The 25,550-nt window shown below is 40.2% G+C and overlaps 1 protein-coding gene across 4 annotated transcripts; it reads right to left on the bottom strand.

The window, feature by feature from the left end:
* Window positions 1-1,767: 1,767 nt before the first annotated feature.
* Window positions 1,768-24,148, bottom strand: MTFR2 (mitochondrial fission regulator 2). Of its 4 annotated transcripts, none has more exons than XM_033235372.1 (8): window positions 20,898-24,148; window positions 20,147-20,263; window positions 15,870-15,974; window positions 13,960-14,072; window positions 12,505-12,737; window positions 10,507-10,864; window positions 4,357-4,531; window positions 1,768-2,126 (listed from the first exon to the last, which is right to left on the bottom strand). In XM_033235372.1, exons 2-8 carry the CDS (start codon window positions 20,207-20,209, stop codon window positions 2,013-2,015), a joined length of 1,161 nt encoding a protein of 386 aa, XP_033091263.1. In that variant the 5' UTR covers window positions 20,210-20,263; window positions 20,898-24,148; the 3' UTR covers window positions 1,768-2,012. The 4 variants fall into 4 exon arrangements, with proteins under 4 accessions (XP_033091263.1, XP_033091264.1, XP_033091266.1 ...); XM_033235373.1 differs by having other exon boundaries at window positions 21,185-24,148; XM_033235375.1 differs by lacking the exon at window positions 20,898-24,148 and adding an exon at window positions 18,125-18,288 and having other exon boundaries at window positions 20,147-20,886.
* Window positions 24,149-25,550: the final 1,402 nt, after the last annotated feature.

Here is a 25,550-nt window from a genome sequence, read left to right as displayed (position 1 = left end):
AGGCTCATGAGGAAGGCCTGAACTGAATCCCCAATCCTCAAGAATTCTAAAGTGAACACAACAGTTACCGGGAGCCCAAAATAAGGCCACTGAGGCTTCCTAGGATTTTAGGGCATATGGTCATGTCTCCCAGGATACCAGGAGTTATACTTCGAAACACAGGGGAGCACAAAGTCAACTCAATTCTAATGCATCACTGGTGTTGAAATGTGCTTTGGGAAGGCAGGAAATCTATTCTAACGTAGAACAAAAAAACCCACCAAAAAACCAACTTGGGGTTTGTCAAGAAATAATATACTTCACTTGGCAGAGGATAGTATCTTCCTGCTGCTTGTTGAGGGATTGTTGATTACACATTTTTGAACAAGGAAACTAGAAAACTGAAAATGCAAGCCCACCTACTTGGAAAATAAAGTTATTTTAAGAGGAAAAAAAACTCTTATTACAAGGATAATGAGAAAAGTCAGGGTGGGGAAAACGTTTAAGAGAGTCAGGAACAACAGCAAGAACAAAAACTGTTGGTAGCTAGATGAGAAATATCAAAAACAATCACAGGCTGGGTGCAGTGGCTCATGCCAGTAATCCCAGCACTTTGGGAGGCTGAGGTGGGCGGATCACTTAAACCCAGGAATTTGCGACTAGTCTGGGCAACATGGTGAAACACTGTCTCTACAAAAAATACAAAACTTAGCCAGGCATGATGGTATGTGCCTGTAGTCCAGCTACTTGGGAGGCTGAGGTGCAAGGATCACTTAAGCCCAGGAATTGGAGGCTGCAGTGAGTCATGACTGCACCACTGCACTCCAGCCTGGGCAACAGAGCAAGACCCTGTCTCCAAAAAAAAAAAAAACAAAAAATCACAGAAGGAACAACGAACAGGCAGGCATTGAAACTACACTACGACAGGTGCAGGGACTCAAGCTTATAATCCCAGCACTTTGGGAGGCCAAGGCAGGAGGATCACTTGGGGCCAGGAGTTCGAGACCAGCCTAGCCAACATGAGACCCTGTCTCTACAAATTAGCCAGGATGGTAGTACACAACTATATTCCAGCTACTTCGGAGGCTGAGGGAAGAATATCACTTGAACCCAGGAATTTGAGCTTGCAGTGAGCCATGACTGCACCACTCACTCCAGCCTGAGCAACAGAGTGAGACCTTATCTCTTAAAAAAAAAAAAAAAAACTACACTATTATACTTGTGGTATCATTACAAATGCTTTTGGCTGCAAGTAACAGAAAACCCACAGGGCATATTTTTCTAATATATCTTTCTGACAAGAAGTCTGCAAACAGGACTTGTTGATGTTGGTTCAACAGTTCAGCAATGTCATCTCTGTGATTCTAACCCTTTTCTTCATGGTCATAACTGCCACACAGCCACTCCTACCTGGAATATGGCCAGGAGAAAGGGTTGAGAATGGAGGTGGGGCCAGGCAAGCAACTCTCTGCCACAACAAGAAAACTGTAGGAAACCTGGGCTTTGTTGAAAGTGAAGAGCTTGGCAAAATGGGTGTGGCTGAGTCCATCACAATGGTGACCTGAGCTCCCTGGCTGCTGCACACAGTCCGAAGGGTCCAGGGAAACATGTAAATTTCCATATCACATTAGTATGTGGGTGAAGAGGGACAAAATATCTGTTGCAAACTTATGTTTCATTTCTATTATTCAAGAAACTACCTATGAAATTCCTCACAAAAACCAAACAAACAAAAAGGTCAGACTACGTGGTGAGAAAACATGAATTTGAATTGCTACAAAACACAAGCAAGTTCAAAAGGAATGTTTATTTTAAGCTCTATGTACAGAAGAACAGAGTGCAAATATAGAAAGGAACAAAGGAAACAAAAATGACAGGCATAGATATTTACATAGCAAGTGTAGGCAAAATGTGTCAAGAAAAGTCTTTAAATACATCTACTTTTAGCCTTTAACAGTCCAAATCAGTTTCTAAGAATAATTTATCATCCAGGAAGAAGTTTTAGAAGTTTAAGGCTCAACCTTAAGTTGAGTTTAAATCCTTGCGTTTAGAAGGCTTGTATTGCTGATACCTTGGTCAACAGCTTTTGTGTTGACCATTTCTTCTTTAGTTCGCTGTCCTTCTGACTGTGAAATGTGATGTCCAAACTGAAATAAAGCAAATATTTAACATACAAATTATTCTAATGTTAAAAAAAAAAAAAAAAAAAGGATGGCAAGACAAAGGCCAGATGACCCTCTGGGGTTTAACACACAATATTTACTTACTGTATGTATTACTGTAATACATCGTTATTTGGCTGTGTATCGGGTACTACACTCACAGCCAAGGACAAACGTGAACGAGACACTCTCAGCGGCACACACTGAGCTCTTAGGCAACTAAAATTGGAGTCCCTATGTGCCCAGCCTGAAATTAAGTGCTAAAAATTACATAAAAAAAAAAAAGATGATTCTCTAAAAAACTTGTAGTTGGGTGGAAAGTGCGAAGAGACACTGAACTAACAGCAAGCAGTAAATGACAAGCTAGTAACACTTCGCTTATCCACTATCACTGGGAAACGATGTGTCCCGCCTACGGGAACTTCTCAGATAACTGCAGGTTTTCAAACATCCTGAAATTTTAAGAAACCAAGTTCTAGTCTCTGCTCTGCCCCTTATATAGGGGATTATAGGCACTACAGGGCTCGTTTTCCCCATATTACTCGGGGGAAGGCAGTTACCGCTATAAAGATCTAGTGAGATGAGTAAAAAAGGTATTTTGCAAGTTACAAATTGCTCTACAAATGATAAAATTAAACATTTAGACACATTTGCATTTTTATGATAATAGTTCTAAAGCAAACTTCTTGTCTTCCTTTTTTTTTTTTTTTTTTGAGATGGAGTCTCGCTGTGTCACCCAGGCTGGCGGGCAGTGGCGTGATCTCGGCTCACTACATGCTCCACCTCCCGGGTTCACGCCATTCTCCTGCCTCAGCCTCCTGAGTAGCTGGGACTACAGGCACCCGCCACCACGCCTGGCTAATTTCTTTTGTATTTTTAGTAGAGATGGAGTTTCTCTGTGTTAGCCAGGATGGTCTCGACCTCCTGACCTCGTGATCCACCCACCTCGGCCTCCCAAAGTGCTGGGATTACAGGCTTGAGCCACCGCGCCCAGCCTTGTCTTCTTAAATAGTTAAAAGAATATAATTTTCTAAGTCAACATGCTAAACATCAGATATTAAAGTACACACAGACACACACACACAAATGGTGAGCTAAGAAGTTGCTAGCACTGGAGTGGGAATGTGTGTGTGTGACAAGTCCCTCCACTCTGTCACATTTTTTTATTTTTTTTTCTGAGATGGAGTCTCGCCCTGTCACCAGGCTGGAGTGCAGTGGCACAATCTTGGCCCACTGCAACCTCCGCCTCCCAGGTTCAAGCAATCCTCCTGCCTCAGCCTCCTGAGTAGCTGGAATTACAGGCGCACACCACTACGCCTGGCTAATTTTTGTATTTTTAGTAGAGACGAGGTTTCACCATGTTGGTCACACTGGTCTCGAACTCCTGACCTAGTGATCTGCCCACTCAGCCTCCCAAAATGCTGGGATGACCACACCCGGCCCTGTTACTCTCTTTGAGGACTCAATGCATCTGAGCTTTCCAGTCTCTTCCTGTGCTGACATCTGTCCTTCCTCAGTGCTATCTAGCTGACTGCAGATGTTGTTCCTCTTCCACACTCCTGTCCAGGGCTTATTCTTATGTGTTAATACTACCTCAACTAAATTAAGACATGCGAAAACCACCCCAAAATTAGAATTACTTCTAAATTTAAGAAAAGAGACTTCAAGTAAATAGTGGTCTTAAGGCTCAAATGCTTAAAATCCAGTGTTTGTCATCCTAGGCATCCAGTAAGTGCTGTCACTAAAGATAACTATAATCCCATTTGCTTTTTTACATGCAGAGTTAACATTATATTCAACAAAATATCCAAAGTCTGTATATTTGACAGAGAAAAATCTTGGCATATTCACATTCCATATGGTTAGGGGGAATCTATTGCACCATTCTTCCCCGGCCCTCTCAAACTGTCAGACACCCAGTTCATACTGCAGATGGCAACATCAAACTGGCACCTAAGATAAGTCATTATAAACATATGCACAAATATTTTTAAAATTAAGTATTTTATTTCAAAAGACCTCATAATAGGCTAAAAGTGAAAATGAGCATATACAATTAACAACCAAAAAAACCCCAGAAACATTAGCAGCATCAATAAACAATTATATAGCCTATTCTGCACAATTACTTCAAGAGAACTTGAACACAAAGCTGTAACAGAAACAATACATCTGAGAAAAACTGAAAAATTAATATTCCATTAGTGTAGCTTACCCTTGAAGTTTCTGGACTAGAAAATGGGGAAGATTCCCAAGATCTATTCTCTTTCTCAAAAGAATCATCTTCTTGAAATGCAAATTTCTGCTTAAGTGCATGAGATATTAAAGAAACTGGATCCCAATGTGAACTCTGTCTTTTCCTCTTATGAATGGGTCTACCACCAGGTGATCTATTTTTAAAAAAAAAAAATTGAATTTATTAAAACTTGGATGTAATTTTAGCTCCTTGTTGACAAACATAGCAGGAATACAAGCATAATATCTTACAATTTAATTAGTCTTCAAGAGACTGAAAATAATCTAACCTTCAAGAAATGTTTGCAGTGAAATAAGGAAAGCACAATGAATGAAGAATCAGAAAAACCAAGAACCGATCTGGCTTGGGACTCTGCCATAACCCTGTTAGGACCTGAGATTTGTCAGATGTCACTATGCTGAAGATCTTTATTATTGTAATTTTCTAATTTCCTAATGGGTAGGAAAATTCAAATAGGAACTTTTAAAAGGATTAGAGTTCATGCAAAAAAAAAAAAAAATTAGGCAAATTGTTCATCTGTTTGGGCATTCATTCATTCAATCTTCATTGAATGCCCACTACTACATCCAGCTCCATTTTATGCTTTGGGAGTATTCTGCTTCCTATTCTTATAGCAAGATTATCATCAATATACTAGTGAGTAAGATCATTTGGATGGTAATAAGTGCTGTGAATACAACAAAACAGAGGCTGGGCACGGTAGCTCGTGTCTGTAATCCCAGCACTTTAGGAGGCCAAGGTGGGAGGACTGCTTGAGCTCAGGAGTTCGAGAGCAGCCTGGGTAACATAGCGAGACCCTGTCTCTACAAAAAAATTAAAAATTAGCCAGGCAACTACTTGGGAGGTTAAGGCAGGAGGATCACTTGAGCCAAGGAGATCAAGCCTGCTGTGAGTCGTGGCACCACTACACTCCAGCCTGGGTGACAGAGCAAGACCCTGTCTCAAAAAAAAAAAAAAAAAAAAAAAAAAACTAAATTAAAAAATAAAAAAAAAGGGAGATGTAGTAGTGACTAGGGACAGAAGCACTTTAGATGAGACATGATCAGAAAAAAAGCCACTTTAAGGAAGCAACATCCTCTTTAAGAAAATGACAAGGGGTCAGTTTTAGTGTAAACATCTGGGGGTGCATCAGGAAGGAGCTTGGCATGTGTGAGAAATGGAAAAAGGAAACCAACTGCAGCTGGAGCTCAGTGGACAAACACGGGACGTAGGAGAGGAGTTCAGCGAGAGAAGCGAGGGCTGGCTCCTGGAGGGACCTACGGACACAGCAAGGGCTCTGGAACTGATTCAAAGCACAATGGAAACCCACAGAAGAGTCTGAAGCAGAAGAATGGCCTGATCTGACTTCTGGTCACTATCTGCAGAATACATAAGGAGGCAGGAATGAAAACAGACCACTGAGGAGGCTGCTGCGGAAGTTCAAGCTAGATAAGAATGGGCTTGGCCTGGGGAGGTGGCAGTGGAGGTCAAGAGGGTCCACGGAATTGAGCTATGTGCTGATGGGAAGTGTGGGAGATAGAACGGAAAATAAAGATGAATGATGATTCCTAGATATTTGCTTTTGTTTTTTTGAGACGGAGTCTCGCTTTGTTACCAAGGCTGGAGTGCGGTGGCTCACTACAACCTCCGCCTCCTGGGCTCAAGCAATTCCCCTGCCTCAGCCTCCTAGTAGCTGGGATTACAGGCGTGCGCCACCATGCCCGGGTAATTTTTGTATTTTTAGTAGACACAGGGTTTCAACATGTTGGCCAGGCTGGTCTTGAACTCCTGACCTCAAGTGATCTGCCCACCTCGGCCTCCCAAAGCGCTGGGATTACTGGTGTGAGCCACCACACCTGGCCTGATTCCTAGATCTTAAGTAACCGGGTGATCGTGTTGCCATTTGCTAAGATGCAAAAGACATGGGGAAGAACAGGTTTTCAAGGTGGCGGAAAAGAACAGGTAGGAAGGAAAAGTCCTATTTTGGACCTGTGAAACGAGATACCTATGAGACAGGCAAATAAAGATGTCAAGTAGGAATTTGGGTGTATGCACCTGGGCTCAGAGGAGAGATCAGGGCTAGAAAAATAAACATTTGAGTCATAAGCATACAGCTGGTATTTAGAGCCACAGGACTAGGTGAGCTCACCAAAGGAAACAGCATGGACAGAGAAGAGAGGGGGCTGAGGTCTGAACCAGGTATTTCAACATTTAAAGACCAGGCCCAGGGGGAAGAGTTAAAGGAATAAGAAGGAATAGCCGATGAGGTCAGAGGAAACCTGGGGGTATGCTTTCCCAGAAACCAAGTAAAGAAAGTGCTCCAGGCCGGGCGCAGTGGCTCACACCTGTAATCCCAGCACTTTGGGAGGCCGAGGCAGGCAGATCACGTGGTCAAGAGATGAGACCACCCTGGCCAATATGGTGAAACCCCGTCTCTACTAAAAATACAAAAATTAGCCGGGCATGGTGGCACACACCTGTAGTCCCAGCTACTCTGGAGGCTGAAGCAGAAGAATCACTTGAATCCAGGAGGCAGAGGTTGCAGTGAGCCAAGATCATGCCACTGCACTCCAGCCTGGCAACAGAGCGAGACTCCGTCTCAAAAAAAAAAAAAAAAAAGAAAGTGTCCAGGGAGGAGATGAGGACCACCATGGGCTGTATCAAATGCTGCCAAGAAGTCAAGTAAGACAAGCAATGCAAAGAGACCACTGGATTTAGCCACATGGAGATCACTGGTGAAGCAGTTTCCAATGGAGTCACTGTGGGTAGAAGGCAGCATTGATAGACACAAATTATAGACAACTTCAAGAATTCCTATCAGAAAGGGGAGCAGAACAACAGAACAATGGCTGAGAGTACATGTGTTCTGAAGATGGGAAGTACTCAGGTATGAGGAGAAGGATGAGGTAAAGAAGGAAGATTCAGTGATGCAGAAGCGCTCATTTTAAGTGAAATCCTTGTGAAGAGGAAAGAGAAGGGAAACCAGTAACCAAAGGAAGAGCCTGGCCATGAATGATGACACTTCGCTCCCAACAGCAAGACGGAAGGCAGAGCATCTGCATGGGGAATCTGTAGGTGTAAAGAGGTGAGAGAGCTCATCTGATTGCTCAGCAATGTACAAAACAAAGTTAGCTGTACAGGGAATTCAGGAGAGAGCAGGTGGACAGGAGGCAGAGTCTACTGGCCTTTTAGTTGTTTTTCCAGTGATGGTAACAGTCACAAAGTTGCTGTTTGATACTAAGCCTGATGACATAAGTACAAGATCTAGTTGGGGCCAAGCATGCACCTACAGCCATAGGATTTTTCTCAACAAGCTACCTCAGGCTCTTCCTTTGGTTACTGGTTTCCCTTCTCTTTCCTCTTCACAAGGATTTCACTTAAAATGAGCCCTTTCTGCATCATTGCAAGGTCAAACTCACAACCTCATTAAAAACAGAACTGACTTATCTGTCCTAGGACTATTACTATACAGAAAACACATCTATTTTCTCACCAAAAACCTCTCTAAGGGATTTCCAGGTAAACATGACAAATCCCTTGTGAAATCCTACTAAAATGTCAGTAAAGAAATGAAAAATCAGGTCTATATATCCACAAGGACAAAGAGATTAGAAGGGGGACAGGAGATAAGAATTGCAACCAGATGCTGGAAGCTGGAAAGCTGATGAAAGTGAGAGCGTGGGGCATGAGTGAAAAGTCTGTGCTGAACAGACACTTCTCTCTTGCTCGTCTTTCCCCACTCAGCTCTCCAGTGACCTGGCTTGCACCCACTGTGTAATCCCCACCCCTCCTGACCATGAGGGCGACTGAAGAACTTTCTAAGGAAAATCCTGTAGCCCAAAAGAAAAGACATACAGCTCTGGGATGTGGCCAAGAAAATGGTCCTCTCCCTAATCACTAAATTGTGAAGCCCCCAAGTTGATAAGCCCACCTCACACAAAGAACATGCAATCAGCTTTTCCTTGCCTCATTTTTAAATAAGAATCACCAGATGCTTACACAAGGCTACAAAACTAAAGGTAGAGATCAAAGCTAAAAGGAAAAAAGAAACTCACAAAAAATAGAGTAATTCAAGAAGACAGAAAAACTTAAAACAAATCTATACTTTTAATACTGTCAGTGGGATAAGACCAATAAAACCAAAAAGATTTTAAAAAGAAGCACGTGAAGAAAAAGAAACAGCTGTTAAAAATTAAAAATGTGGGCCAGGCACAGTGGCTCACACCTGTAATCCCAGCACTTTGGGAGGCTGAGGCCAGGGATCGTAAGGTCAGGAGTTCATGACCAGCCTGGCCAACATGGTGAAACCCCGTCTCTACTAAAACTACAAAAAGTAGCTGGGCATGGTGGCACGTGCCTGTAATCCCAGCTACTTGGGAGGCTGAGGCAAGAGAATTGCTTGAACTAAGACCCAGGAGGCAGAAGTTGCAGTGAGCCAAGATCATGCCACTGCACTCCAGCCTGGGCGACAGAGCCAGACTCCATCTCAAAAAAAAAGAATAAAAGAACATTTTTGGACATGCAAAGTATTAAACTAATGTACCTTTTATGTTTCTCCAGAAGCTACAGGAAGATATGACATTTAGGGAATCAGTGATGCAGCATAGAAAAAAGGGGGACAAGAATGCCCAAGAGGTAAGCGAAGGAAATCCTTCGGGCACAGAGGGACCCTCGAGGAGAACCACCAAGAACTAAATGGAGGTTCATCCAACAATTAGAAATAGAACTACCCTATGATCCAGCAATCCCACTTCTGGGTACTTATCCAAAAGATGTGAAATCAGTATCTCAAAGACATATCTGCACACCCACATTCATTGCAGCGCTATTCACAATAGACAAGACATGGAAGCAAACTAAATGTCTACCAACAGATGAATGGATTAAAAAACAGGATATATACATATAATAGAATATACAGTATGCTAAATAAGTCAGTCACAAAAAGATAAATGCTGCATGATTCACTTATATGAAGTACCTAAAGTAATCAAACTAGGTTGGGCACAGTGGCTCTCGCCTGTAATCCCAGTACTCTGAGAGACCGAGGCAGGAGGATTGCTTGAGCCCAGGAGTTCAAGACCAGCCCGGGCAACACAGTGAAATCCTGTCTCTATTTTTTTTAATAAGATAAAATAAAAAATAAAGCAATCAAACTATAGAGGTAGAAAGAAGAATGGCAGTTGCCAGGGGATGAGGGGAGAGGGAAACAATTACTGTTCAATGAGTATGAAATTTCAGTTATGCAAGATGAAAAAGCTCTAGAGACCTGTTGTACAACATTATGCTTATGGTTAATGATACCGTATTACACACATAAAAATCTGTTAACAGAATAGAGCTCATTATGTTTTCTCACCACACACACACACACACACACACACAAATGCAACTCAGAGAGGCAATTATTAACTCTAAAAAAATCATTCAACAAACAAAATGTAGTCAAAATATATGAAATGGGGCCAGGCACAGTGGCTCACACCTGTAATCCCAGCACTTTGGGAGGCCAACATGGGCAGAGTGCTTGACCTCAGGAGTTCGAGACCAGCCTGGGCAACATGGCGAAACCTCATCTCTACAAAAAATACAAAAATTAGCCAGGCATGGTGGCACACGCCTATAGTCCCAACTACTAAGAAAGCTGAGGTGGGAGGATCACTTGAGCCCAGAAGGTCGAGGCTGCAGTGAGCCATAATTTCAACACTGCCCTCCAGCCTGGGTTACAATATGAGAAATGGCTTACTGTGGATGTTTACTGTTATAATAAGGATATTAATTTTGAATACTCATTTAACTAAAGATTGTGGTTTCACTATTTCAGGAAGACGTAGCAAGATGTGTGTGTGTAGAATATCTAAGAAAATATATTCCTAATATCCTACAATTGGAAGTCAATATAATTAAAATATCAAGAAATAGCAAATAAGTATGTTGTTTCAAAAATATGGTGATAAGAGACAGTAGAAGAAGTAGTCAAAAATAATTAATGTCATTATCTCTGGGATAGGTATTCAGGGATAAAGAATAAGAAAAAAGACATATATGTTAATTTTCATAAACATAATAATTTTTCTAAACATATAATTGACAGAATTTCAGTTCACTTTTCAAATTACAACAACATACCGCTCAATTGCACGAAGCTTAACCTTATTCATATCCTTTAGAACGTCCAACATGTTTGGAATATCTTTATTTCTCTGGCTTTTTGAATGATGACTACAATTGGTCTTATTAGCAGACAGGTTCTGTTTGTTCATTTCAGTAGCTGGATTATCTGAGTAACAAATATTACTAGATCTTGGTTGTACAGGAGGAAAACACAGTGGCTGGAGAGATGAAAACTGAGGAGGAAGTGGTGGTGGAGGAGGAGGAGAAGAAAGCACTGAACTTGGAAACTGATCCGGCTCCACATTCAGATGGGCAGCCTGCGATGATGACAACTGGCCCAAACTAATGGGCTTGTCATTCAAGCCAAAGGAACCTACAAACAAAGTGGTTAATTACAAAATCATGCACAATTATCTCTAACGTAATATAGATTAATAACACTAATTAGAACCAAAACAGGAGCAATTTCTGTAATGCTACTAAAAGTAGCGATATAGTAGCAAGGAAAGAGAATCAATTCCATCTGCTTAGTAATTTAAGAATCAGGTCAAATTGTGAATTCATTTTTAATCCAGGTAGGAATTTTCAGTGTAGGCCCAACAGCAGAGGGGGTTGGAGAATGAATTTGAAACAAACAAACAAAAAAATGTGTTTTTTCAGTAATTCGCATATACTCTGAACTTCATCCTCTATTTTAAAAAGCTAAAACATAATCAACAATTTGTAGTTAGAAATACAATTTGATGTATTCACTCTATGATGACATTGAGAAATAAGCATATTATTTTCTAAGCAAAGCTTAAGATGGGTACTGAGTATTTAACTTTTCCACAACAGATTTGCTCCTAAAGGACTGTGGGTAAACATGATTGCTTAAGAAAATTGTGTATAGTTATATATCATTTTATTTATTATGTATAAATATAAGTTATTGTATATTATATAATGTGTTGATATGTAAATTATGTTATAATATATACTGTATAAATATATTAAATTATATGTGTATTTATGCATTTGTATACATATGTATTAAAAAATTTTTAGCAATTATATTTACACACAGCCCTTTACAGCCAAATCTGTTGTGAAAAGCATTCAGTACCTAGACTGCTTTACATTTTATACACACATACACAAATACATACATGTTGTGTGTGTGTGTGTGCATATGTTTAAAGCAAGCTATATCTCTATAAATTTATAAAACAATCATCAGGAAAACATTACTCACCTCAACTTGCTGGAAGTGTAGCAGCAATAACTAAAAACTATAAACATATGATGCCTCAAACCTATATCCTCTTTCAAACCAATGCATTCTTCCTCTTTAATCTCCAATGCTTTCATGAAGAGTCAGAAAAGCTTTCTGAGGGCCGGGCACAGTGGCTCAAGCCTGTAATCCCAGCACTTTGGGAGGCCGAGGCGGGTGGGTCACGAGGTCAGTAGATTGAGACCATCCTGGCTAACACGGTGAAACCCCGTCTCCACTAAAAATACAAAAAATTAGCCAGGCATGGTGGTGGGCGCCTGTAGTCCCAGCTACTCAGGAGGCTGAGGCAGGAGAATGGCGTGAACCTGGGAGGCAGAGCTTGCAGTGAGCCGAGATCACGCCACTGCACTCTAGCCTGGGCAACAGAGGGAGACTCCGTCTCAAAAAAAAAAGAAAAGAAAAGCTCACATAGAAGACAACAGACTTTTTAATACAAAAATACAAATCTTCTAGTATAGTGAAGCTAGTTCTTCTTTAAATCAAAGCCATCCCCTCACTACAAATGTGTCTTAATTTATCTTGAATAAACATCAGACATAACAATTTTGTATATCCAACATCCTTTTATGTGCATTTAATGTTTTCATGGTACTTATTCAGAATTGTACTCACTTAAACACTAGATGTTCCTGTATGCTACTGTATGTACTATATTCAGTACAGTATCATGCTGTACAGGTTGGTATAGGCTATACCACGAGTTATCATCTAACTGAAACAAAACTCCTGGTGTTACTTACTAGAATTTGCACAGTTTTTCAGTTCCTGCAGTTCTACAATTGCTGCAATCTGAGAGCGAAGAAAAGTCAGCTCATTTTCAAGGGCAGCTATTTTTTTAATTGTAACTTCATTTACAGGCATATCATTTTTCACTGTTTCTTTCTGTCTTACAGCAGGTGACAGTGGATCCCGAACTAGTTGCAAAGGACGAAAAATTTCCACCTTCTCTTCTTCATTTTTCCATATACTATTTCTGTGGGTGAAAAAAACAAGAAATGAAAATCAAAAGACAATAAAACAAAATAAAAGCTACTCTCAGGCCAGGCACGGTGGCTCACGTCTGTAATCCCAACACTTTGGGAGGCTGAGGCAGTGAATCACCTGAGGACAGGAGTTTGAGACCAGCCTGGTCAAAATGGCGAAACCCTGTCTCTACTAAAAATATTTTTAAAAATTAGCTGGGTGTGATGGTGTGGCCCTGTAGTCCCAGCTACTCGGGAGGCTGTGGCAGGGGAATCGCTTGAGCCTGGGAGGCAGAGGTTGCAGTGAGCCAAGATCGTGCCATTGCACTCCAGCCTGGTTGACAGAGTGAAACTTCGTCTCAAAAAAAAAAAAACTACTCTCTACCCCCCATGATTGTTTCTAGAGTCACTGAGGACAAAGAAAACATCTTATTTAGCTTTGTATTCCCAATATAAACAGAACGTAGCCTCCAATAAAGGACCATTCAGTGACCAGGGAATAAACAAAACAAACTTTGCTTTTAGATTATAAAACAAAAATAATTATCCTGCAATTGCTCTACTTACTAACTTTAAATGCAGGTAAGTTAATTTATTTAGAAGTTCTATATAAGTTAATAAAGAGTCTTACATTCAGGATTACGTTAGGGTGAAATGTATGTTCTTTTAACTATTTGAAAATTGGTGCCAACAGGTAAGTTAATTTATTTAGAAGTTCTATATAAGTTAATAAAAAGTCTTACATTCAGGATTACATTAGGGTGAAATGTATGTTCTTTTAACTATTTGAAAATTGGTGCCAGTTTGATACATAAGAAAATCAGCCAGAATACTTAAATAATTGACACTGTGCTTAGAGCCTGTATCTGAATATACTAACATATAAGGTAATACTCTCTAGGAGTAACACATCCAAATTTTGAAATACATTTAACATCATTGCCTGGTGCACAGTAAACACTATGTAAGTTTTGGCTAAATATATGATTCTAATATCCCTTTGATAACCACTCCCTCCTAGGCCTGGTGTTAGGTTTAAATGTGCATTAAAAAAAAAAAAAACTGGCTAAAAAAATGAAAAACAGCCAGGCTTCTTTACTAAGAAGATATAGTAGAGCACAGCACAGTTTGAAGATAAACAAAACAAAAAAAGCTCAATCAATCGGACCAAGCTTCGACACAAGCAAGAATTCAGTTTATAGCCCACTTCCCAAGGTAAGCATATAAAATTACCGAAATCTGAGATAACTGGCTTCTTCGTCATTTGCCACATACAAAATATCAGCAAAAGAAGGAACCACAGATCCACAATTATCAGAGTCTACAGCGTTCAAGAGCGGGATCAACTAAAGTAAAAAAATAAAATAAAATAAAAAAGTCAGAGCTCTGCAGGAAGTCAGGAGAAGACACATGCCTCATGGCATTAAATTAGTTAATGATCCAAAAGAAAGAAAAAGAAAAAGAATATTCAATAGAAAAACATGCACCTGTTAGCAAGAAAGAACACTGGGAAAAATGTTATGCTGAAGTCTAAGCACTAAGCAATATTCTCTCTGGTTAATTTCATCTATCATAAAATGCAAAATAAAATTAAATAAGCTCTTCAGTTATTGTTCACACTTGCCCATCTGTGAATGTCATTACAGACATGTACCACGTAACATTTAGGTTGATGATGGACTGCGTATACATGGGGTCACATAAGATTACAATGAAACTGAAATATTCCTATCATGAGTATATACTATATTATACTTTTTATTATTATTTTAGAGTGTATTCCTTCTACTTTAAAAGAAAAGTTGGCTGAGCATGGTGGTGCATTCCTGTAATCCCAGCACTTTGGGAGGCCAAGGCAGGAGGCTCAATTAAGGCCAGCAGTTCAAGACCAGCCAGGGCAACATAGCAAGATCCTGTCTCTATCAGACAAAAAAAAAAAAGTTAGCCAGGTGTGGTGGTGCGCACCTCCCAAGTAGTTCCAGCTACTCAGGAGGCTGAGGTGGGAGGATCACTTGAGCCCAGGAGGTTGAGGCTGCAGTGAGCCATTATCATGTCACTGCACTTCGGCCTGGGCGACAGCAAGACCTTATCTAAAAAAAAAATTAAAAAAAATAAAAAGTTAACTATAACGCAGCCTTAGGAAGATCCTCCAGAAGGTATTCCAGAAGGTATTGTTATCGTAGGAGGTGACAGCTCCATGCATGTTATTGCCAGTGAAGGTCTTCCAACAGGACAAGATGTGGAGGTAGAAGACAGTGATACTGATGATTCTGCCCTGGGTAGGCCTAGGCTAACATGTGTGCTTGTGTCTTAGTTTTAACAAAAAAATTTAAAAAGTACAAAAAATTAAAAAAAATTTTAAATCATAAAAAGCTTATAGAATAAGGATATAAAAAATATTTGGATAGCTGTACAATGTGTTTTAAGATAAGTGTTACTACAAAAGAGTCAAAAAGTTTTACAAAATAAAAACATTTATAAAAAAGTTACAGTAAGCTAAGGTTAATGTATTATTGAAGAAAGGGTTTTTGTATAAATTTAGTGTAGCCTAAGTGTACAGTGTTTATAAAGTCTACAGTAGTGTACAGTAATGTCCTAGGCCTTCAAATTCACTCACCACTCACTGACTCACCCAGAGCAACTTCCCGTCTTCCATTCATGGTAGGTGCCCTATACAGAGGTAACATTTTTTATCTTTTTATTAGACTGTTACTGTACTTTTTCTATGTTTAGATACACAAACACTTATCATTATGTAACAACTGCCTACAGTATTCAGTACAGTAACATGTTGTACAGGTTTGCAGAGGAGAAGCAACAGGTCATACCATATAGCCTGGGTGCGCAGTAGGCCATATACCATCTAGGTTTGTGCCAGTGTACTCTGTGATGTTTGCACAATGACAAAATCACGGAACAATGCATTTCTCAGAATGTATCCCCCCATCATTAAATGATGCATGATTGTATTTAAATAAACAAAACCACAAAAATATATATGAAATGGCTTGTTCCCAAGGGTAAATTAAAGGTTTTTGGCTTGCAGGAAATGTTTCTTCCTTTGTTGTTCTACCCTGTATCTGTAAGAGTACCTAGGATTATTTTGTACTTGGTACTTAAACAATTTATGTTGACTGACTTACCTCAAAATTAGGTCTTCGACAAGGTTCTAATGGAAGCATTTTCCCAATAATGCGAACAATACTCCTAGTTGATCCATAGTCTTTATTTTCCCAAATCAGCAAAACCTATTTTAAACATAAAATATGAATTAAAATGCACTCTGATTAAGCAGATTTATATAAGTATGAAAAAAGGAGATGTAAAAAGGATGTGGTGGCATTTTTTTAAAAATACAGGGAGTCCTGTAAAATACATTTATTTTTAAAAAGAAGTATAGAATGGCAGAGCCTTTCTTCAAATAATAGAACTTTATGAGTATTTGTCTAAAAAAAAGATGGTAGTAAACATATATACATTCCAGGAAGATCTTTTAAAAAGCACAATTCATTTTGTTCTGTTTCTGATAATGTCCAAATACCCTGGAGGAAACTTTGTTCAAAAAAATTGCATCCCCTCTTCCAGCTACAAATCCCATCTTTTTGGCCCAACCAAAAATTGACAATTTCAATTTATCAAGCAACAAGGTAATACGGAGTATACTTATGTAATATCCTTTAAAGGAGAAATAAAAAAGGGAATAAATAAATCAGGTCCTAGACAATTCAAAGAGTTATTGACATAAAGCAAAATGTATCTGCTGGCAGTAAGCTCTTGAAAAGGTATTAGAAGTGAAAATGTGCCACTATAGCTCAAATAATACTTCGTCCTTCAGTGTGGGCTTCCCAAATTAGTGTAAACCATTGCCACAGGAACTACTCTCCCCCACCAGCCAAAAGATATAATAAATTGGACATTTTTCCTAATATCCCAACAGATATAAGTAGCATCCTATAAGCATCCTCGTTAAAACATCCAATAAACAGCCTGTCTCAGCTGTTAAACAGCAACAACCAACAACAGCAGGCTAAGTAAACTGTGGGTTATGCACCTGCGTGTTGATTGTGACCCATCATATGAGGTTAGGTGTAAAATTTTCCCATTGTGGTGTCATGCTGGCACTCAAGTAGTTTGAGATTTTGCAGCATTTCAGATTTCAGGTTTTGAGTGATGCTCAACTGATAATATTTTTAAATTGCTAAGATTATTTTACATTTTTTTCACACTCAGTCTTCAAAATCCCTTATATAGTTTACACCGACAGAAGATCTCAATTCAGATACTTTGAGTACTTAAAAGTGACATGTGGCCAGTGGCTATCATACTGGATTTCACAGCCTAGAGGATATAGATCCCAGACCTATTACTGGGAATATTGGAATATTTGGAGGATTGAGCATCTATATTTAAAGTGTTCTATAGACCATTCATCTGCGTACCTGCTAAGAACCACAGGCATAGAGGCTTTGCTACCTTGAGGGCTACCTACAGCATATACAGTCACCCAAGAGTTGGGTTAGCTCTTAGTTAATTTAAATGATACCTTCCTATCTTGCTCGGCAGTTTCCATCCTAATAAACTCCTGTCCTTTCTCTCATTCCTTCATTGCCCCTGGACATCTTCACTACTTTCGTCGTTGTTGTTGTTTGCTTTTTGAGGTTTTTTTGTTTGTTTGTTTTTGAGATGGGGTTTCACTCTGTCACCTAGTCTGGAGTGCAGGGGCATGATCAGGGTTCACTGCAACCTCCATCTCCCGGGCTGAAGCAGTCCTCCTACCTCATCTTCTGGAGTAGCTGGGACCACAGGTGCACATGACCATGCCTGGTTAATTTTTGTATTTTTTATAGAGACGAGGTTTCATCATGTTGCCCAAGCTGGTCTTGAAAACCTGAGCTCAAGTGATCTGCCTGCCTCAGCCTCCCAAAGTGTTGGGATTACAGGAGTGACCCACCACATCTGGCCATCTTCATCATTCTTGTTATTTCATCTTCCCTCTATTCCTGGTCTAGCATCCACATTTCGACTTCACTAATTTTCCTACCAAGTATGGATTTTCTGGTTAATTATTTCAGTAATATGTTCAGTGTCACTCAAAAATGGTTCATTCTTTTGATATTATGTGCTCGCACATTGCTAATGAATACACGACCCTAATTACTCTTAGCTAGGAAAAAAAAAAAAAACGACAATATTTAGAAAAACTACGACTCCATGATGACTTCAGCTGGGTTCTCACAGGTATTCTGAAATCCCTTCATAACAAGTTAGATTCTATACCACATTGCCCAGAGCAGTCTCCAATCTCTGAAATCCCTTCTCAAATCCCACCACTTCATTACCTGCAAGTGACCTTGTCTCTGCTCTTACTGAGAAAACCAAGAACTTCAACTTGACATACCTCAACTTCATTTCTCTTACTTAGCTCCATTCAAAATCTCTTTTCAGGCCGGGCGCGGGGGCTCACGCCTGTAATCCCAGCACTTCGGAAGGCCAAGGCAGGTAGATCACTTGAGGTTAGGAATTCAAGACTAGTCTGTCCAACGTGGTAAAATCCCATCTCTACTAAAAATATAAAAATCACTGGGCATTGGTGGCAGGCTCCTGTAATCCCAGCTACTCAGCAGGCTGGGGCAGATGAATCACTTGAACCTGGGAGCAGAGGTTACAGTGAGCGAAGATTGCACCACTGCACTCCAGCCTGGGCAACAGAGCAAGACTCAATCTTAGAAAAAAAAAAAAAATCTCTTTCACTCTCTCTTTCATTGTTCTTTAAGGCAGGAGAGTCTCTCTCCTTTCCAAGACTTATTTAATTAGATCCCTTGCCCAACTACCTTCTCAAAGTTGTTGTTCAATCACTCTCTCATGTGTATCTTAAATTTCTTCCTGTCTGTTTCTTCCAGAGTGATGACAAATATGCTGAAGTTACTTTTAACTTTAAAAATAAAAATAAAAATTCCATCCTGTGGCCCCTTCAGGTTGATGGCCTCTCTCAATTTCTTTTCACAAGCAAACTTTCCAAAAGAAGGTTGCTGATCCCACTTCCCTTCCTGACATTCTTCGAACTACTCCAACACAGTCCCATTCTCCACTTACAGAAATTCTTAAGGGCATCAATAATGCAATAGTGATAAAAAAACTGCTCAGCTGTTATCTTTAGTCTCTTGATTACTGAAACGTAAAATGTTTCAATCACATCTAATGACATTTGCCATTATCAAGGTCCATGGCTTCAAATATCAAAACAAAGCAGGTAACCCCCAAAACTGAATCTTTTTCTTTCCTACATTCTAAAACCATATATATATATCCAATTGTCTGAAGGATATTTCTACTTATATGTTCTAACATCACCTCTGACTCAACTCATCTCCATATTCAAACTGCTTTCTCATACTAAGATGCCCATTCATAATAATGGCACCATCATTTTTCAACTTACTTTTGCTTTAAAAAAATCTTAAATTATCCTTGACTACTATCTTCTAATTCACCCCACCTGTTTTCCTTATAGTCAATCTCATATTCCAGTTATCTTTATTGTTTCTTATTCCTCATATTTTAAGCATTATGAATACAAGAACCATGTATTACTCCTCTGTATTACCTGCAGAAACAAGCATATTGTCTTTAGATACAGTAGATGTTCCACAAGTAGATAAAATTTGATTTGCTTATGATAGAGTTTGGCTGTGTCCCCACCCAAATCTCACCTTGAATTGTAATTATCCTCACGTGTCAAGGGTGGGGCCAGGTGAAGATAACTGAATCATGGGGGCAGCTTCCCCCATACTATGCTTGTGGTAGTGATTAAGTCTCATGAGATGTGATGGTTTTATAAAAGGGAGTTCCCCTGCACAATTCTCTTGTCTGCCACATGTAAGATGTGACTTTGCTACTCATTTGCCTTCAGCCATGACTGTGAGGTCTCCCCAGCCATGTGGAACTGTGAGTCAATTAAACCTCTTTCCTTTATAAATAACCCAGTCTCGGGTATGTCTTTATTAGCAGCATGAGAACAGACTAATACAGTTTATAATTCTCAGGCCTAAATCATCCTCTTTCCATTAGATTTATTCTGGATTTATCGAGCTTTAAATATTGAACTTGTTTATAAATTACCCTGAATAGAAGTTTTAATGTATCTGTGCAATAAATGTAATTCTGTGAAGGTCATGTCTATATTTTGCTTCCTTTGTATCTTCTGTTGGCATTTGTCCTATCAGGTAAATATGTTCTCAATAATCTCATCCCTCTTCTAACTCAAACCATCAAAGCTATACTATTGCAAACTCACCTTTGTTCCACCTAAAAAGAAGTAACAATTTTGCCTTAAATCAAATGACTACATACAAGTCATTTCAAAATGAAACCCAAGACAAATACAACAGATTCATTCCAATCCACTAAAAGATATTTTTACCTGGTCTACAGGAACGCCAAAATACTCCAGCATCTCTCTTAAGATATTCAGTATGAGAGACATTGATGAAGCAAATACAGAAGGCAATTCAAAGGAACATTATCAGTTTCTTGGTGCCTTTGGGGAAAATTTTAGAAAATGTTACTCTTGACAAATAAATGCCACACAAATCGTACTACATAACCTGGAAAAGTCCTCTTGATACACACTACACCGTCAACTAATTTCTCCTAGCCAGCACTATTTTGAAGGAAGTCAAAGAAAAAGAAAGGAAGGGGAAGTCTGGGGGAAAGAGAGGGTTGTAAAGGAAATTTCAATTTATTGGTTAAATTACATTAAAACCTCATAGGATGTCTGAGCTTATGAAGGGGCCTAGTTAATAGAGACTAATCAAGAACAAACTGGACATCTACTTAGTAGGCAAGGCTTCAAGTTACATGCCACAGCGAAGCTCGCTTTCCTGAAAGCTTTGGGCTGAGACTCTTAGCAGATGGGTGAGTTTAGACGACCCTTGAAAGCAGGCAAGGGCCCGACTCAAAGTTTTTTAAAAATGAACAGCTCTTCTCACACACATATCGAAGTACCGCCCATCCCTCCTCGCTCTTTTAAAATAAGGAGCATGAACTCCAGATAGGTGACGTGACTTGGTCACCCATCTAGTAACAGGCCGTGACCAGAGCCGGATCGCGTCCCTCGCTTTGGCCACAAGCTTCCTGGTGCTCTCCAAACACAGCATGGTAGCCTTGCTCACCTTCCTCCGAAGCCGAGCCCCCGGGAATCACCAGAACATCAAGTGGAGGGGTTAAGAATTCTCAATCAAATTTCAGACTGCGCCACTCCTTGTCCACATCGCTCAGACGTCTACCCAGACCTCGACCCAGTTTCCACCCGCGCGCCTCGGCTTGCAGCCACAGGCGGTAACGATGACCTCAGTGAAGAACAAGAGGTCGACCCAGTGCCCAGCCCTGGAGCCTCACGTTCAGCCAGGATAACGTTACGGGAAGCTCGCCCACCTCCTCCCGCACCCAACCAACCCACCTTCTAGTCCCTAGGACTGGACCTCTACTTCCGCATGACGGGACAGCTACTTCCGCATCCCAGGACGAAATCAAACTCCGCGGGCTAGGACCTGTACCCAGTCTCATTGGGCAAAACTGAAGATCGCTGCTTCTGATTGGTCATTGCATGACGTCAGGCAATTCGGGAAGCGACCGCTTTTCCTTCTCAAGAGGCGGGTCTTCCGAGAGGCAGCCAATAGGAGATGACGGGCGGGGCAGGTCGCGCTGGGACGGCGGCGCTCGCGCAACACAAGGTTTTAGGTACAAACCGGTGAGCTGGACTCGCGGTCCAGAGTTCGTACTCCGTGTAACTCTTCGCAGGGAGTGTGTTACTCACTACAGCCGGACCCTAAGCGCATCTGCCTTCCCAAGTTCACCTGACACAGTCGCGATTTATTTTTTGGTTATTTCATTTATTCAGCTAATATTAAAATAACTGTGGGACTAGCAGAAGTCAAGCACTACTCCCGAGGGTTTTGAAGCTTTGCAGTGGCTAGGATTCATTTGTTAGTTCACTAAATACACCTAAGTATCCAGGCTACCGAATATGGGTCGGACACTCCTGGCTTAGCCGAGGATGGCAAGTGATGACAGGTGGTATCTGTTTTTATTTCTGATTTGAGATTATTGGCTTCATACGAAATAGCTTCCTCTTCTGAATTTCAGCAAGACGTGCACTGGAGTAATATAACAATTTAAGATGTGTGCCTGCTACTGACATAATTTGAAAGTGTAAGTTTTTAACTAATTTATCTATGGTCAACATCATCTACTCATTCAACAAATAATGGATATCTACTACGTAGCAGACACCATTCTAAGCACGAAAAATGCCTTAATGAGCAGGGCAGGTCCTTGTCTCCTGGAGCTTACATGCCAGTGGGGCATCTCTTTCCATTCTAACCCTAATTTGCTTTCTCTATAGCACTTATCGTCATATTCAGATATGCTTCCCCTACCACCAAACAAAATTGTAGACTCCAGAAGAACAGGAATTTGTTTTGATCCATGCTGTTGTCTTTCCCCAGTGCTTTAGAAGAGTGTCTGGTATATAATAGGCATTCAGTTTGTTTGTTGAATAAAATACCTAAATGTGGTATGACAGAAAAGATGATAAAGAATGATTTGGGACTAAGCAACTAGCAAAACAATTGATAGCCATTATAGTGATATGCCCAGTAGTCTGAGCTGGATATGGCTGAAAGTTAAGTGCAGAACAAGGATGATGATGGATCAGAAACCCCACATGGAGTAAGTCACAATTTTCTCAAGTTCCTTGTCCTTCCCTATGCCCTTGTGAATAAATCACAGCTTTATAACCCTCTCCCTTTCCCACTCTTATCAAACAGCAGAGTCAGAAGGAAAACATTCCTGCAGAATAAGAAGGGAACCACTACTGTTCCAGCTGCACTATTAACATAGCTTAATATTCCAACTGATTTAGGTAGCAAAGAGGGCCCAGGTCAAACATTACATCCATGAATGCTTTGCTGACAACTTTCTTCTAAATTCTTCAGATAATTTCCTCCACAGCTTACTAAAGCATTCATAATTCCATTTTGACAAAATCCTTTTATGTGATTGGACATTTTTTCCATTGCTCATTTTTACATGAAATTAGATTTTCCTGAACTCTTAGAATGATAAGGTCCAAGAAAGCTTTTCTGACACCACAAAGCTAGCTTTTCTGTTGTCTCTGAGTAGTGTTCAAACATATGGTGGCTTGCTTTCTGAGGTTTTCCTGTGTTCCCCTCCCCCAGTTTGATCCAGGCAGAAAACTTGCTATTCACAAGCTGCATGTAACACTTTTTAAAGTATCTAGTTGTCAATTATTAGCTCATTATATTGAATTAGCTCATTATATTGAGCTCACAAGCCTATGTCCCTAAGATTTTTTACCTACTGACTGATTTCTGTCCTTTAAATATGTAACATGTTAAAATGAGGAGATCGGACAAGGAAGTATCAAATACCAGTCTCCTGATCCTATGTGATTTGAACATGTCTCTTATCTGGAAATGCCCTTTAAGGATTTGAACACAGCAATCAAGAACCTATCTCGGCCAGGAGCGGTGGCTCACACCTGTAATTCCAGCACATTTTTAACACAACTCAGACTGTACTTGTTTCAAGCAGCAGCAGCAGCCATAAAATTAAATCAAGCCTTTATAAATATGGAATTACCATTCTTTGATTTATACACTCAAGGACCATTTATTACGTAACTACAGTATATGTGCCAACCACAATACTAAATGCTAATATTTTATTTTGGCGGAGACACATAAGTGGAATGAATTACTAGTCTAAAGGTATGTGCTGCATTCAGTGGCCTCAGAACAAAAACAGGAATTGGAAATTTTTTGCTAGGGTGTAAGACTTTAAGATAGATAAGTGAACAAGTAGCAGCATAAGGCAAAGCAGCCAAAAACAGTTCATAGGGAGTTCCTACAGTTCATCATGACTAAGGTTCATACAACAGGAAGACATCAATGAGTAAATTTTGGTTTTAAAATGATTGTAATTTTGCACTTGAAAAACATCCCAGAGATGGCAATATAAAGATTAAATTTATGGGTAGAGTCCAAACTAGGAGACCAATGCAGCAGTTGGGGATAGTGATGAGCATCTATTATTGCAAGTGGGGGTTTTGGGGGGGCAGCGGTGGAGAGGAAAAGACAGAACACACACTTTATAGGGATGTCCAACTAGCTTAATGGATAAAGGAAAGAACATCAGTTTGCAGTAGGATGGGGTACAGGTGATGAATTCAGTTTGGAGTGTTGAAGTTCCAGCAGAACTATCCAGGGAAGAGTTGGAGAGAAAAAATGGAGTTCAGAAGAGTTTAAGAGGTAAATTTCAGAGTCACCACCATCTAGATAAAAATGTTTGAAAACCTGTCATTTGGCCGGGCGCGGTGGCTCAAGCCTGTAATCCCAGCACTTTGGGAGGCCGAGACGGGCGGATCACGAGGTCAGGAGATCGAGACCATCCTGGCTAACACGGTGAAACCCCGTCTCTACTAAAAACTACAAAAAAAAAAACTAGCCGGGCGAGGTGGCGGCGCCTGTAATCCCAGCTACTCGGGAGGCTGAGGCAGGAGAATGACGTGAACCCGGGAGGCGGAGCTTGCAGTGAGCTGAGATCCGGCCACAGCACTCCAGCCTGGGTGACAGAGGGAGACTCCGTCTCAAATAAAAAAAAAAGAAAAAAGAAAAAAGAAAACCTGTCATTCACAAAGTACTTCCATTCTTGTTCCTTCCACATACCAATGTTATTTACTAATTTTTGCTACCCTCTGTCTCTCACTTGGTAAACTTAGCCGTAGACAATACCTGTGAAATGCTGGATCTGAAGTGCTAAAACATGTTTAACACTAACCTGAAATATGACTGCACCATGAAAACCCTTTACGGCTGTTCCAATTACTTTCAGGGCTTCATCTGAAATCTGTATTGCCTTTCTACTTCCTTTTAAACAACAGCTTATCTTCTGGAATATTCAAATAGTAAAATGGCAAGAGAACTTTATATAATGGTAAGCTTGGAAAGTTTGAATAAAAGTGGTATTTAAAATAATGTGAGGAAAGTTTGACATTGAAAATGAGCAAAAGGCCGGGCGCGGTGGCTCGCGCCTGTAATCCCAGCACTTTGGGAGGCTGAGGTGGGTGGATCACAAGGTCAAGAGATCCAGACCATCCTGGCCAACGTGGTGAAACACCGTCTCTACTAAAAATACAAAAAATTAGCCCGGGGCGTGGTGGCGGGCGCCTGTAGTCCCAGCTATTTGGGAGGCTGAGGCGGGAGAATCACTTGAGTACACGAGGTGGAGACTGCGCAACCACACTTGAGCCTGGCGACAGAGCGAGACTCCGTTACAAAAAAAAAAAGAGAGAGAGAGAAAACGAATAATTAGCATTGAGAGGTTTAGTGTCATCACCTACATTTTTCTCCTACACCTTATCCTACTATACATTATAATACCTTATGCCAGAAACTCTATTAGCTCAAGAGATGACCCATTTTTGTCTAAAATCCCTCTTATGTAAGGCGGTCATATTCCTTGATAAGCTTTAAACAATTTAGCACTGGGTTGTTATTATCAGGGGATTCTGAGGTATTAGATTTTCTTAGATGGATATTTAACCTTTTAGACAGTTGTCACACGTTGAAACTTTTTCATCAAAATTTTTATTAAATATAACCACACATTTCCAACTAATCTTTTATGACTTAGGATTAACACTGTCATATTGTGTAGTTCTGTTATGCAGTGATACTCCTAAATATTACTTAGCCAGGCGGGACTTAGCTTGACTTTTCAACTCACTATGGTATTTTAACTTT

Source organism: Trachypithecus francoisi, unplaced genomic scaffold (genome assembly GCF_009764315.1).
Source record: "Trachypithecus francoisi isolate TF-2019V2 unplaced genomic scaffold, Tfra_2.0 Lachesis_group15, whole genome shotgun sequence".
In the NCBI taxonomy this organism is placed as follows: Eukaryota; Metazoa; Chordata; class Mammalia; order Primates; family Cercopithecidae; genus Trachypithecus; species Trachypithecus francoisi.
Note: the sequence above shows the minus strand (reverse complement) of the source record. Positions and strands in the feature narration are given on the sequence as shown.

Coding starts and splice junctions, on each gene's coding strand:
- MTFR2 (XM_033235372.1), bottom strand. CDS start 20,209: ATGTCTCTCATACTGAATATCTTAAGAGAGATGCTGGAGTATTTTGGC. Junction 14,073..15,869: donor GTCGAAGACCTAATTTTGAG/GTAAGTCAGTCA, acceptor TTTTTACTTTAG/TTGATCCCGCTCTTGAACGC. Junction 10,865..12,504: donor GAAAAACTGTGCAAATTCTA/GTAAGTAACACC, acceptor CTTTGTTTGTAG/GTTCCTTTGGCTTGAATGAC.